Genomic DNA, 15,406 nt, shown 5'->3' with positions numbered 1-15,406 from the left:
CAAAGCTTTACACGTTTTCAACTGTTTATTTCAAATGGGGTTTTTAATTCTCAAATATTCAACAAACAACTTGACGTGTTTGTCCAGCAGAATTAGGAATTAATGCAAGCCCTCGCCCATGTTTGCATATGTCTTTGTTTGGTGATTCTGCTTTGGGTCATATTTCTAACACAAGAGGGCGTGTTTGTGCCTGTTATAGCGATGCTCGGTTGCCTGTAACCCGGCTGTCATATCTCGGCCACTGTTTTGTCCTGGCCATCACTGTCAGTGAGGACGTACAGATTCATTTTTGTGTTTTTTTTTTTTTTTTGTCAATTAAGATTAATCTATATAAATCAAATGTTGTTAATAAATACAAACCAAGACAACAATGAAATGCAATACTACTCTGGGCTGTTTGAGCTCGTAGTTTAGCTCATATAGATCTATAGATCAAATAATTATTTTTCCTCTTGCCTCTGTAAAAGGCGCAGGTGATTTGGCAGCTCTGTAGTATATTCTGCCTGTTTGTTCAACCAATCCTTCTCTTACATTGAGATTATATTACCACGTGCCTCGCGCAGTTTAAAACGGTCATTATCTGCAATTATGTGCTGTAATTGCGTTTTAGTTTGAATAGCGACAAGCCTGAAATGTGCCATCGATTTCAATCGTGTTATGCACCCCTGTGTGCAACTGCCTAAATACGGATTTGCGCCTTTCCCTCTGAAAATCTGAACACTGGTCGAGAGGGATTGTCCATCAACCCAAAATGTCCATCAGACCAAAAACAGATTAACTTTTGTGATTTCATAAAGAAAACAGATTTATCAAAACGACTTGATGTAAATTGTTCTACATTAATATTCAGCTTCAGTTTAGTATCCATTTAATTCTAATGTTTAATGTTGAATGTTTACAAAACCGCGGTGCATTTCCATAACTGTTATTTTTCCAGTTTTTAAACTATGTTTTCATGAATGTAACACCTGCTTTAAATAGGCTACACATTTAAATTTCCTGCTCAAAATAGAGAATAATTAATTGTAAATAGCCTGATATAAAAGTAGCCTACGGGCTAGCTAAAAAAAAACAGATAAACGGATAAATAAACAGTTCTAAAGTTAATGTTTTCATTATTATTTGTTTCAATTATTGTTATTATTATTATTATTATTATTATCATCATCATCATTATTATTAAGATTAGTTTTAACATCTTGCGGATCTAAAAACGTATGAATGAAATACGAAAGGCAAAATGCAAGAACCCATCGGCCTGGGCACCGAACAGCTGGTCGTCTTTCCATAACCAATCAGCTTCTCATAAAGGTGACGTATGAGTGTCCTACGTCAGACCAATAGAGAGAGAGAGAGAAGAGCTGAAGCCGGCGGAGTTTCAGAGAGGGAGAGAGGGATAGGGACAAGAGTGGCCCATCAATACAGTGACCAAACACCGGAGCTCAACACACACCCCTAACTCTAATCGCAAGCATCTCGATTTCGGGAAGTCCTGCAACACCTCGAACCCTCGGCCACTTTCCCACCTTCACAGATAAAAACACGGGCACTAAGGGCCTTCTGTCCGGTTTTAAAAGTGGACCTAACACCGCCTTACTTTCTTGACATGGGAGACATGGGGGATCCACCGAAAAGTAAGTTAAGCTTTATTGTTTATTTACGTGTCTGTTGACAGTTGACATTCTAATCGGCGAATATTTAACAAAGCATGTCTGCATGTCGATTATTTTTTTATAATTTTAGGAGTTTGTTTCGCGTTGTGAAAAGTTTAAAAGTTCTGAACAGATAATGACAAGCCGCTGTTAGGACCAATACACAAGTTTAAATCACTACTAGGACTTAAAAGAAAAATAACATTTAATATTTGAACATTTATTATTTTCTATTTATTATTATCATCATTATTATTATTATTATTAATAATAGCCTATTAATAATGGCATTATAACAACAACAACAGTAATTATAATGCTTATCTTGGTTCTACTGTGACATACTTTTCCTTTTTAAATTTTCATAAACACCGTTATCATCACAATGTCACATTGTCTTTAATTTTACACAGAGATTAATGATATAACACTGATCAAAATAAGGCAGTTTTACACTTTTACAAATAGCCTAACACTTTTAGGTTGTCTGATCATTGCTTTAAAAAAATATTAACACAACTTTTCTATGCCTTCTTTCTTCCTTATTCATTTAGAAAAGCGTCTAATCTCGTTGTGTGTCGGCTGTGGGAATCAAATCCATGACCAGTATATTCTGCGCGTGTCGCCGGATCTGGAGTGGCACGCGGCGTGTTTGAAATGTGCAGAATGTAACCAGTATCTGGACGAGTCCTGTACATGTTTTGTGCGAGACGGGAAAACTTACTGTAAACGGGACTACATCAGGTAACGCAGATTAATTAGGTCATGTTTTAGTTTTCTAGTGTGTATGACTGAATGACAGTAACCTCTTGTTATTAATTGCTGCATTACGGCAGCATGCTGTCATTCATTTTTTTTTGTAGTACTGGACAGCACCTATATGCTAATCTCCTGTCTTAAATGAGACTGCAGCGCAATTACTTTAAAATTATTGTGGAGCTTTGTTCATATCAAGACTGTGGCATTACAGCATTTATCTGTGAAATTTCATATTATTTTTGACAGTACGGAATTTTAGAAGCCACTGTTATGTTAAGGATAAACAACAATGTTGATAAACATGCACAATACTCTAAAGAGAAATGTAATTATTATTATTATTATTATTACTATTATAATTATTATTTTAAATAATATTATAAAAATGAATTTCGGTATTTGTTAAATCCTTAACTGACTAAATAACGAAATAAATTATAAAGTATTTGTCTTTAGATATATAGTCTATTTTAAATATTTGCATTTGTTGTTTAGATTACAATTATGTGCATTTCGGTTACCATAGGCTGTACATTTTATTGCAATTGTTGTCAAATCGAGTAAGCTAGCTGTTAATTTTTTTAATGATGCCATTATTTTTATTTATAGAAACACAAAACACATTATAATGTTTCTTTCTTTTCTCTTATAGGTTATACGGGATCAAATGTGCAAAATGCAACATCGGTTTCAGCAAGAATGACTTTGTGATGAGAGCACGTTCGAAGGTTTATCATATTGAGTGTTTTAGATGTGTGGCGTGTAGTCGGCAGCTCATCCCAGGAGATGAGTTCGCTCTGCGGGAAGACGGGCTCTTCTGCAGGGCCGACCATGACGTGGTGGAGCGGGCAACAATGGGTGCTGGTGACCCATTAAGCCCATTACATCCGGCGAGACCTTTACAAATGGCAGGTAGGCATTGCATTCTACTACAACTAACAAAGCATTGTTTGCTCGAGGACTCAGGGTTTATTTGTCTTGGGAAGGAATTTCTATAGAGCCAAATCTACTCAGAAGATTTAGGCTAGTATTTTTAGCATGTTTTAAGATAAACACAAATGTTTAAGATGACATTATATTGCTGCATTCCGAGATTTATGATGAATGAATGCTGGCTCATAACCATCCGTGAATGATTATTTTATTAACAAGCTAAACCACAAGCGTGTGGTGGTTTGATAGTATACCCGCTTTATTTTTCTTGTTTGTCTGTTATTGAATTCAGCAATTCATGCATGAAATAGATATTCTCTGCTGATTAGAGGCCAACCACGCGACAATGTCAGCTTGTGCATGTACTTGAGAAATAAAGAAGATCCATTCACAAATAAATACAAAGAAAACGTAATTCAATCCTAAATGTTGATATGCTATAGAAATATTATAGCACAATATTATGTGTTTGTGTAATTACATATGAACGAGCATTTGATTTTTTTTACTCTTTTAATATATGCGTTTTAAATTATTATGCTTTTACAAACCAGTGTCAACCATGAGAAATATTCCGCATTTAAGAACAGTCTAAATAAAAAAGCATCGAGTTTTAACATTAAAAATAAATTAATTAATTAATACCCGCAGTATGGTAGGCTACTACTGTGTTTTATTTCATTTACTGCATTAATGCCTCCTATTTGGTTAATTTCTTATAAAATAATAATCTTAATTATATGGTGCAGTTGTTAATGCAGGTTTATTGATAACCAGCAGCTTTAAAGTAATGTCATGGGCAGCACACCGCGCGCACCTGAATATTTAAAATTCAGAGGTATGCACAGATTGGTTTAATTAAGTGTCGTAAACCTATCTGGGTCATACGCGCCCTTCACAATTTACTGCATGCAGAAGGAACATATAATTGCAAGAAAAGGGATTGCGATCATGGCTGCGTTTCAAACTTATTAAAAGGAAGCTCTCTTAGTCATAATACATACAGAAAAAATACTACATCAGTGAAGGACCAAAGTTCTATATAGAAATAATTGCTAAAGGATATATTTTTATGCGTATGGAGTGATTTCCTCTTAATACCGGTCTCTTAAACAGATCATAAATTATATGCTGAAAATAATAGTACTCCCTTTTCATGAGTGATTGTTTTTAAATGTATTATTATTGTTGTTATAGTCTATGGGCTACATTATTATTTGCCTATTATTTCACATAAGTTAATCCACCGTAGATGGGCCTCGGAGACAACTGAGTTAAAATAATTAACAGCTGACCGCTTAACATATGTGCATTTTTTTACAAATGTAAAACATCATACAACAGCTCTTTGCATTTAATATTTATTTATTTTTGTTTGTTTCGTAATTTTATGCAGCAGAGCCCATTTCGGCACGTCAGCCTGCGCTTCGACCTCATGTGCACAAGCAACCTGAGAAAACAACCCGCGTCCGGACAGTCCTCAACGAAAAACAGCTCCATACCTTGAGGACTTGTTACAATGCCAACCCTCGACCCGACGCCCTCATGAAAGAGCAGCTCGTTGAGATGACGGGTCTTAGTCCGAGAGTCATCAGGGTTTGGTTTCAAAACAAGCGCTGCAAGGATAAAAAGAGGAGCATACTGATGAAGCAACTCCAGCAGCAGCAACCCAACGACAAAACGGTAAGACTGGTGGCGCTTCAGTACAAAATTAATAAACTCTTTAGTTCTTTAGTTTCTGTAATCAAGTCAAACAAGTTCCCTTTGCAGTGCTATTACAAAAAAAAAAAAAAAAAAAACAGAATATCTGGAAGCATCTCCATTTTCTAAAATTAAAAGTTTGTGTGTATATTAATAAGCTTTATAAGGAAATCATTCCATGTGTGACAATTTTTGTTTTATTTAAAAACATCAAACTTTTTAGATTCTTAGACTTCACATGATACGTTTTTGTAATAGGCTACGTCGCTTGAACTCTATTTATGGCTGAATATAAATCATTCGCGTTCATCTGCAGAACATCCAGGGGATGACAGGTACTCCAATGGTGGCGACCAGTCCAGAGAGACACGACGGTGGTTTGCAGGCAAACCAAGTGGAGGTGCAGAGTTACCAACCGCCTTGGAAAGTCCTAAGTGACTTCGCACTGCAGAGTGACATCGACCAGCCTGCTTTCCAACAACTGGTAAGTGCGCAAACCTGTGCGTAAAGACATAATTCCAGTAGCGGTTTTAAACCACCGCTAATGCTTTTAATACTATGAAAAGAATTAATAACAAATATCCAAAACAAGAATAATAACAAACAACATTTTTGTCGTTTTAGGTTAATTTTTCTGAAGGTGGTCCAGGCTCAAACTCCACAGGGAGCGAGGTCGCGTCAATGTCCTCGCAACTGCCAGATACACCAAACAGCATGGTAGCGAGTCCTATAGAGGCCTAGGCGAGTGGATTATCTCCTGCATCTGAAGTTTGCGAAAGGACGTGTCCGGGAACCAATCTCAGAGAGAGGCTCGTGAAGTTTCTTCCATCCCTATTTCATTTAGGGCCGCTTCTGAATAAAAGCCCATCCTCCGACTGCACGAGGCCTCTATATCGAAACAACCTTTGGTTGTATTTATACACTGTGATGACAATCGTGGGATTTAAACACACTCTGACCGGGCAAGTCCAACGAGTGTTGCGAAAAGACCATTTAAAGTTGCAGACTCCAGCGAAAGTGGACCCTGCCGGCGCACATATTCACATACCGAACCTGACATGATCATTGCAGTGCTCCGCGGCCGAGTGGACCTGGTCGGCTACACTTTTGCCAAATACCCCTCCACACTTTTCCCACTTTTATGACAAATCAATGGACCTCTACGGATATAAGACGCAAGAGAACTTAGTCTAATATATTCATTCATATATAGTCTACTTCTGTGCGCAACGTAAGTAGCCTATAATGAAACCATGACTGTTTATTCTGTTTCTATAAAAGATCGAGACGGACTATACTTGCTCACAAATAAGGGTATGGCAGCCGAGGTCTACTGCGATTACAGTTTTGTTATATGGTCTCTTTTGAAGCCCAAGTACTAAGGCATTGCAACAAGGTATACCTCTATTTTGCCACAAGCTGTGTGGGAATTTCATGTGTTCGTGTCCGTCCAAGAAGTTTTTTTTCTTTCCCAAAGATGTGTATAGGTTTAATTTAAGTTAATATGACTGACTAGTTCTGGAGGTTTTGTTTCGTTCCTGTATTACAAAATATTTTATTATTTATTGTCAAAAGACATGCCACTTTTGTGTACTTTTACTTGCTGAAGAAGTAAAAAAGGAGGAAAAGAATATTGTCGACTCCGAATGATCTATCATAAATTGACGTGTCCTGTCGTTTGATCAAAGACTGATGTAAGAACAACGCCATATGTAGAGTTATCTTCAGGAAAATCTTGATCAATAAAAATCTGACGTGTACTGTAAGTAAACGGTCGGACACGTGCAGCTTTCTTAAATATGACCACCGTGTAGTTTATTTGTTTATCGCATGTCAGTTTGTGTTTATTACACAGACTGAAGGAAATAGGCAAGAGAAAACAAAATAGCCTAGTTCTCCTATGATCATATAATCTGGTTAACAGCACAGCAGGCCAAAGCACCCTTAAAGAGACAGGTCACCCCAAAATCAAAATTGGCATATTACTAAATTATTATTTTATTATCCATATTATGTAATTACTGACTGACAGAGAAAACAAACAAATAATAAATAAAATCAAGAATTCGTTTATGAACCTCAACAGATGGTGTTTCATCACTGAGAATAACTATGAATATAAGACATCCCAGTGTTATTTATACGCTTCTAATTCTGCAGCCAGCTTGTACAAACAGTTAAAAACAGAATTAAGCATCAAAACAGAGCTGTCCTGACTTTGAGGAAATCATCTTAGTTGTTGGTAAAGTGACCTTGACAATGCCTCTTTGCAGGGCCGAGGACTCTGGGCATTATTCACGAAGCTTCCTTTTAGCTAAACAGATGCTGCAAATTGAGATGATTCAGATGCTTGAAAAGCTTATTTATTATGCTATAAATTACCTTTGCAATACAAACATATTATTATTCTATACTATAGCAAAGTAAAGACTAAAAGTAGGCTAAAAGACTGGGTTTATCATCTAAGGATGAATTTTCTATTTGCATCTGATTAAACTTATTTTCATAAAGTTCTATTTGTATTATATTTTTGGTATGCTTTAGAAGAAAAAAAAACATTACAAATGTCAACAGAAAATATCAAAGTATAACTACAATAACTACAATAATTTCTTAATATAACAACACTCAGCAAAAGTAGTTTAGGTATGCTTTAGGAAAAAGTATGACTTTGAATATTAAGTATTTAAAATATTAAATATTTAAGACTTAATACACCACAATAAGATAATATTGTAATGCCAAAAGCGCAAATCTTTACTCATTTGTCAATGTGTGTAAAAAGTTGTTTTGGCATGTCATGCAAGTAATTTTTTATTTTATTGTCTGTTTTAGCGACAAAATTCACTGAAAATTTAATTTAAGTTTTATATAGATCAAGAACTATTTTTGGCTTGATTTAAAACCAATTTAAATAGATGTCTTTTCATTTTAATTGACTTTGTTTTATATAAATATAAAAAAAACAGGTTAAGTTGCCTAAGAGATAATGCTAAAAAAGTGCATTGAATAAAAATGGCCTAAAAATAAGACATAATTTTGTAAAAGCAGGGTAAGTTATATGAAGAAATTTCAGTAAATTAAATGTTTTGTCATCAATTTCCAATGTTATTTTGGGAGAACGTGCCATCTGTTGTTATCGATAAAACAGTAGCCGACTTTCACAGCCCAACACCTATGACAGCCAGCTCCATTCAGCTGGAACTGTGGCTCATTGCACATTGGGATTCATTGAATCACAAGTTGGTGAGTCAGAAGAGCTGTCAATTTCACCATGATTGAAAAACAACACATGCGAGCGTGAAAGCAAATAGGGTAAAAAACACCCAAATTTGTGATGCTTGACTGTTTAGGTCATTTGTTGAGCAACACATTGAATAGCATGGAAGTTTTGTGAAGTAGGGATCCCCTGTTTAAAATGTCAGCCCTTTTCTCTAGTCCTCTACAGTGAGAAGAAGGCCGTTGGGTAGCACAAAGCCTCCTGATAGAATGGTTCCCAAAGCTGGTCGAGCCTCCCGGACTGCATTCAGCTTGTGACTTGCTGGAACAAAAGCAGCACTGTACCTGGAGGAGGCTCCATGGAACAATCACAGTCTCCTGGATGAGACCCGATTGCATTGTGAACCGGGCAAGCAATCCCTCCCCAAGGTCCAAAGCCTGACCACAGAGTCACAACACTAGGGAGGCTGGTGAGCTCAACCCACAACTGTTCAGCGGTGGCAACCAAAGGCAGATGGTTGACGAAACTTTACTCTGCAACTGTCATTTTATAAGAATATTACTGTATATTAAACAATCGGACTTACAGTCGAAGGCAGAACTATTAGCCCCCCAAGGAAAATTTTATTCTGTTTCAAATATCTCCCAAGTGACATTTAATAGAGAATGGGAGTATTTCTTCTGGATAAAGTCGTATTTCTTTGATTCTGACTGGAACGAATGCAATTTTATTTTTAGGTCAATATCATAAACCCTATTTTTTGATTGGCTACAGAACAAACCACTGTTGTTCAATGACTTGTCTAATTAAACTTACTTGACTAGAAAACCTAATTAACATAGTTAAGCCTTTAAATGGCACTTTAAGCTGAATACTATCTTGTTTAAGCTTGCAAAATAACAAGCAAAATGCTATGTACTGTCATCATGGCAAAGACAAAATAAATGTAGTTTATTAGAATTTGGTTATTTAAAACTATTTTGTTTAAAAATGTGTTGAAAAATAATCTTCTCTACGTCAAACAACACTTGAGGAATATTTGGAAAAACAGAAGACATTTTAACAGGAGGGATAATCATTTTGACTTCAACTATTTGTAACATTAAAAAGAAGCAAAACAAGAAAGTGATTTATTTACTCACCTTCATTTCATTCCAAATCTTTCTTTCATTTGGCAACACATAAAGAAAGATACTGAAGAGAACTGAAGTAAAATAAACATTACTGGCATTGACTGACAGCAGCTTTTTTTGCTTCGCATAATGAAAACAAAGTATTCACAAATTAGTTTGAACTATTCCATAAACTGCTTTACATCGACAATGTTTTTATGTGTGAAATCCAGAGGCAACTTTGTCTTAAAAAATCTCTTACTCTAGTGCTAAGGAGGCTGTTAAACAAGACAATTACCACAATTCCTACCAGAATAGTTTTAGAGACAATAACATAGATGAATACAAATTCTTCAGATTTATAACAACTGGCAGGCTGACAGATTATCAACTTCTCAAGAGCTGCACCATTGTTAGTGCTTTTAATGTCAATTACATTTGTGTTTAAAGGGATAGTTCACCCCCTAAAAAATAAAATAAAAATTCACCTTCAAGAGGGCCCAAATGTTAACGAGTTTCTTTTTTTTTTTGAACACTAAACAATATTTTGAAGAAAGCTGAAAACCTGTGACTTTTTACATAGTATGAAAAACAAACTACTATGGAAGCCAATTGTGACAGTTTTCCAGCTGTTTTCAAACTAGCTTCCTTTGTGTTCAACAAAAGAAACAAGTAAAGAATGAATAAATGATGACAGAATTGTATTTTATTTGGGTGAGCTATCCCTTCAAATGGATCCTCCACCAAAAAAAAATAAAAAATCTGTCATCATAAACGCTCCCTTAAGTCATTCCATAACTGCATTAACTTATGATTATGAAAAGTATTGGTAACCATTGTACAAAATACGAGAGACATTTCTCATAACATCTTTTAGGCTTCCCAAAAAGTCAAACAGATTTGGAAAGACATGATGATGATTGAAATTTGTATTTATCTTCTTAAATGTTTCCTTTAAGAATTTGACTGGCTAGAATGTCTGAGGAAAGCAGGCATTTTCAAGAACTGACTCTTCTGGAGACTTTCGTAGTCTGTCAGCAGATCTGGAGAGAGAGGTGCTGGTTAAGCCTGATCCTCTTTGCAAAGTGTCGATGAAGAGGACACTCCAAGTGTTACTTGTCAGCATAGCACGTGTGAAAAAAGAATGCTAAGAGCTATGGCGTCCTGTGAGTTGAGCCTTAGCAATCCACGGGGGAATCATGCTCAGGGCTGAAAAGAGCACACTCCAGCTTCTCAGGCCCAGAAAAGCCTGGGTCTCTTCACAGCAGCCCCATGGGCCGACTCTTCATTCTTTTCCAGGGGCAGAAGCCGTCAAAACAGCCTCCTTGGGAGTATGATGGCGTAAAATGACATTGACATACAGATAAGGGGACTTGGGGGTGCAAGCTAGGTTTGCGCTTTGCATCACACTTGGCCTGAAAGCTTTCCTGTTCACAGTATTCATGGAGGGGTTTTGCAAACTACAACTAAACATCACCTATTCATAGTTAACATTAATTAGCTTTCTATGCAGTTCTCCAACAGTGCATATAGTAAAAATATCTAAATATATACATGCAAACATAAGATTATGGCAATTAATGCAGCTATACTAATTTGTAACACTGATCAACAAACAATCTTTTTTGTATTTTTTTTTAAACAGATAAGATTGAATTCTGATAAATATTATACTGTTAAAAATACTTTGCATCTGCTTACACTTAAAATATTTGGAATAATAATAATTATAGTATTATTATTAATATTATTATTATTATTAGTAATAATAATTATAGTAATAAAAATAGTATAATATTCTGTATTTCCATTCTTTCAATTAGTATTTTTTACAGGCGTTTACCTGCATTTTGAATTGTACTACACTACTTTTTGTGTTTTGGGGTAAAGACCATTTCTGTAAAATTAATGGAAATGTCCTGGCTAAATTACTTTTCTTCTAACAATTCACCATATATCAAACCCTATATTGGTAATTGTCATGCGCTTGTTTAGGGAGAAGACTAGCGGGCTGAAATGGTAAAAACAATGGAGGTCAAAACAGTTTAGACGTTTCCTAATAAGCCTGTATAATTTATTTAATAATAATTAAAATCATAAAAGAAAGTCCAACAGTTATGATTTATAACATTATTTATTTACATTTTTAGGCTCAAGCTACTTTAAAGGACCCCTTTGATTGTCTTACCTTGATGACATTTAAGTTAATAATAAAGGGGTCACAAAACTTGCATAATTTATTGTAAAAAAAAATATCTAAATTACATAAATAAATAAATAAATTATATATATTCTCAGTTAAGATAGGCAGTGTATTTTGGTACATTTAAACAAAACATATTTATTAAACAGATATATTTATTGAAAGAAAATTTGTCATTAAACATATCTAACTTAAAGATAATACAATTAAATTCAATAAAAAATTACAACCTACAAAATTTTTTGCTTCTCTTGATTTTTCCCCTTTTTAAAATTTTACCTAATAATTTTCTAAATGTATACATTTGGGTGTACTAGTTTTTGGACCACTATCATAAGTTATTTTGTTAGATAAGCTTCAGATTTGGCTTCAGTACTGACTGATCTAATGTATATGCAGAAATGTAATATTGTATAGCCTATTAAAAATATGAATTTAAACGATAAATTTGAGAGGGGTGTACTTAAATGCTGAGCACTGTATTATATATATATATATATATATATATATATATATATATATATATATATATATATATATATATATATATATATATATATTTATATATATATATATATATATATATATATGTAATTTTTATTATTTATTTATTTTTATATATATATATATATATATATATATATATATATATATATATATATATATATATATATTCCTCTTGGTCTTAGTTACTGGTTTGTTAATAGCAAATATTGCACCATACAATAATTGTGATCATATATTACTTACTACAATAATGTTCGATAAATTATGTGATGATCCGGCAGGTGTCATTTTCAAATGATACAAATTGATTCATGTAAAACTACCCATATACAGCATACAGTTATCCTTTTACACATTTCTACTTTATACAAAGCACATATTCGCTTCTGCAGTGCAGTGTATCCGATACACACCTCTTATCAGAAACGAGATTACACAGACTTACAAGCTTATATAAATTCACATGTAACTCTTGTCATGGCAACTCCAACACTGATTGAGGCGGGTGACTGGTAATCTTACGACATGTATTACACAGCCAACAAGCTTCCTGATGATAACATCTTGGAAACCAAGGCAACACAAATCCTCTCTATGCATCAACTAAATCATCAAATAGCTGTAAAAAAACACCTTTACGTCAGCTATTGGCCTAAATGACTTTTTTTTTGTGCTATCAGCGAACAGGATAGTATTGCAAAATCATGACATTACCCGATTACTAATTCTATGCTTACTTTAAGAAAATAATATTACATAATATGATATAACTCTGTGGTCTGTGTGTATATATATATATATATATATATATATATATATATATATATATATATATATATATATATATATATATATATATATATATATATATATATATATATATATATATATATATAATATAATATAATATATGTATAATGTTAATGTAAATAAAGCAAGAAAACGGTTCTTTACGTCCTTCATGTTTTTCCATAACTGTATTACTTAATATATTCATAAAAACAAATAAACAGATGTTTAGAATTTTTTTATGCATTAAAGATATTTTGAACAATGTTTGTAACCAGTTAACATAGGAATCACTGACTATGTGCTGCAGAAGTAGTCATGGAAATTTGTAAAATAAACCCATAATTAGATTTTTTTGCATGAACTTTCCCTTTAAATTAGTACTGGAGTCAGTTTTGATGAGCAGTTACCACGAGTTTCTGTATAGTTTTTAAAATTTATAGGCTATATTTATGTTTTACTTGAATCTGAAGAGATGGAATAGTAGTTGCTAGTTAGAAATATCAAATGTTTAATATCAAATATTAAAACGATCATGTGACCAAATAACATGCACACAAAAACAAATTCTCAGTAAAAGTCTATTCATGCGATACTTTCTATACCATAATAACTGGTATTTTGCAAACTCTGGATTCTTCAAATAACTCTATTCAAGTCGTGTGAGTCATTAGGCGAAATTATATTACGCGGTTATAAATCTCAATGTCTGGATGCAGTTTTGATGAGAAATCATGATATGCAGCTTCGGAGAAGTCGAAGGCCTGAACAGGTGGCAGGGCAAAGCCCTTCACATCCAGAGAAAGATCTCCGATAAAGCCCACAATGACAAGAGTCACGTTGCTCTGGTGTCAGTCTCTTTACCAGGAGACAAAACACCATGCTCCCTTAGAAATCCAACGGGATGGCTTTTCAGAAAAAACAAAAAATATCACACGAGTAATTGGAGGCCTATAAGTCGACTATATAACGTCTGTTTTAAAAGCAGTGGAAAGACCCAATTCTACTTGGACCTGCTTGGCTGATATCCAACAGAGATAGCACTTATAAAAAATGTATAAAGAGTACACCTTAATCATTTGTTCATGGAAGCAGTCGACTGGGACAGCCATGCACTAATGCTTTGTGACTCAATAGTCTCCCTTTTTTCCCCCTCACAGCCAATTTGAGTCCGATTATTATGCTTATACAGATCAGGAGGCCCCAAGAGGAGAGAGAGCTCTATGAGTGACTCTCAATAGAAGAGAGGGGCCCCAGGGCCTCACAGGTGAGGATGTCTGAAAACACACAATCAGTCTTATCTCGTCACGTACTGTCCGATGCCTTCTTTTACTATCAGCTCCATCAATTGCTATCCTGTGTCACCCGTTTAAGAATAATCCGAATATGCTGAGGGACGCCATGGAGTCTCGTGGAGGTGCGGCCACCGTTTTAAAACTGAAATAATCGCGTCTTCTAACCTTACAGTCTCTCCAGCGAGAGCATAATTTATATACAGGCGCAATGTATATTTAATGACTCACTTCCTCACAAAAGCTGCATTGTTGTCTTTCTTTTAAGACAACTAATTAAAATACTGCATATATAATTTGCTGCCTTTTGCTTTCATAAGCATTGATGCATTATTTTACACCAGAAGAGCATTCAATCGGTCATTCTGTTTTCTACATACAAGCCGTCTATACATCCATCTACATATTCAGCATTGTTTTACTGTATGCTGTCTGAGAAATAAATCTGTAGTAAGTAATAAAAAGGTTTTGTATTTTCAAGACCAACTGCGGCAATATATCAATTCAAATTATCAAAGTGTCAATAAAGACACTTTCCTTTGCACAGATTTAATTTTCAACATTAAAATTGGTCAGAGCAGAGACAATCCAATCTGAAAAAATAAATATTATTAATAAATAATTAACAAACAGTGTACTAACAGTTCATACTAACACGTATATTTTACTAATACAAATACTATAACAAGTATTAGCAAATATTTTTATAGACTGCACTAAATATAGTTTTAATACGAAGGATTTTTTCTTCATTTGTTTTACAAGCATTATAAATTTTGCGTTGTGGTTTGAAGTTAACAGAAATGTTTTTAAATGAATGGATAATTTACTTAGAATAAAAATGTTTTAATCATATTAATAAATATAGTTCTTTATTCATTTATTTATTTACTGTATGGGTTGAATTTTTCATCTCGCCTTGCAGAAATATACTTATTTTGGTGTTTCTCAGAGATTTTTGTTTTATTGATTTATTGGGATGATAGCCAGTTTCAAGGTTTACCATGGTTTGGAAAAGGTTTTAATACTGCTAAAATGTTCTGTTATATCATTCCCAAAGTATACTGTATGTAGGTTTTTTTTATGTGTTATAAAGAAATCTGTATTTTTGAAACTAATGAAGAGAGCAGAAGTCAGTGATTTATTTTAATTATTTAGCCTGTCATGTTTACTGTTCCATTATATTATAAATGTTTCCTCATATAAAATAAATTGTGTTCAATGAGAAAAAGTTTTTT

At 34.0% G+C, this 15,406-nt stretch overlaps 2 protein-coding genes and 1 long non-coding RNA gene across 4 annotated transcripts in view; 2 read left to right on the top strand and 1 right to left on the bottom strand.

Annotated features, from left to right (window-relative positions):
• LOC141385704 (uncharacterized) overlaps nucleotides 1-15,406 on the top strand; it is a 430,770-nt gene that overhangs the window by 24,791 nt on the left and 390,573 nt on the right. The gene's annotated exons all lie outside the window — the stretch shown is intronic.
• Nucleotides 1-15,406, bottom strand: part of LOC141385574 (uncharacterized) — a 100,996-nt gene that overhangs the window by 79,309 nt on the left and 6,281 nt on the right. The window lies entirely within an intron of this gene.
• isl1a (ISL LIM homeobox 1a) lies at nucleotides 1,381-6,848 on the top strand. 2 transcript variants are annotated; one of them, XM_005165264.6, is made up of 6 exons: nucleotides 1,381-1,634; nucleotides 2,207-2,396; nucleotides 3,064-3,323; nucleotides 4,744-5,027; nucleotides 5,362-5,529; nucleotides 5,670-6,848. In XM_005165264.6, exons 1-6 carry the CDS (start codon nucleotides 1,607-1,609, stop codon nucleotides 5,784-5,786), a joined length of 1,047 nt encoding a protein of 348 aa, XP_005165321.1. In that variant the 5' UTR covers nucleotides 1,381-1,606; the 3' UTR covers nucleotides 5,787-6,848.

The sequence above is a fragment of the Danio rerio genome, chromosome 5 (genome assembly GCF_049306965.1).
Source record: "Danio rerio strain Tuebingen ecotype United States chromosome 5, GRCz12tu, whole genome shotgun sequence".
NCBI classification, from domain to species: Eukaryota; Metazoa; Chordata; class Actinopteri; order Cypriniformes; family Danionidae; genus Danio; species Danio rerio.
Note: the sequence above shows the minus strand (reverse complement) of the source record. Positions and strands in the feature narration are given on the sequence as shown.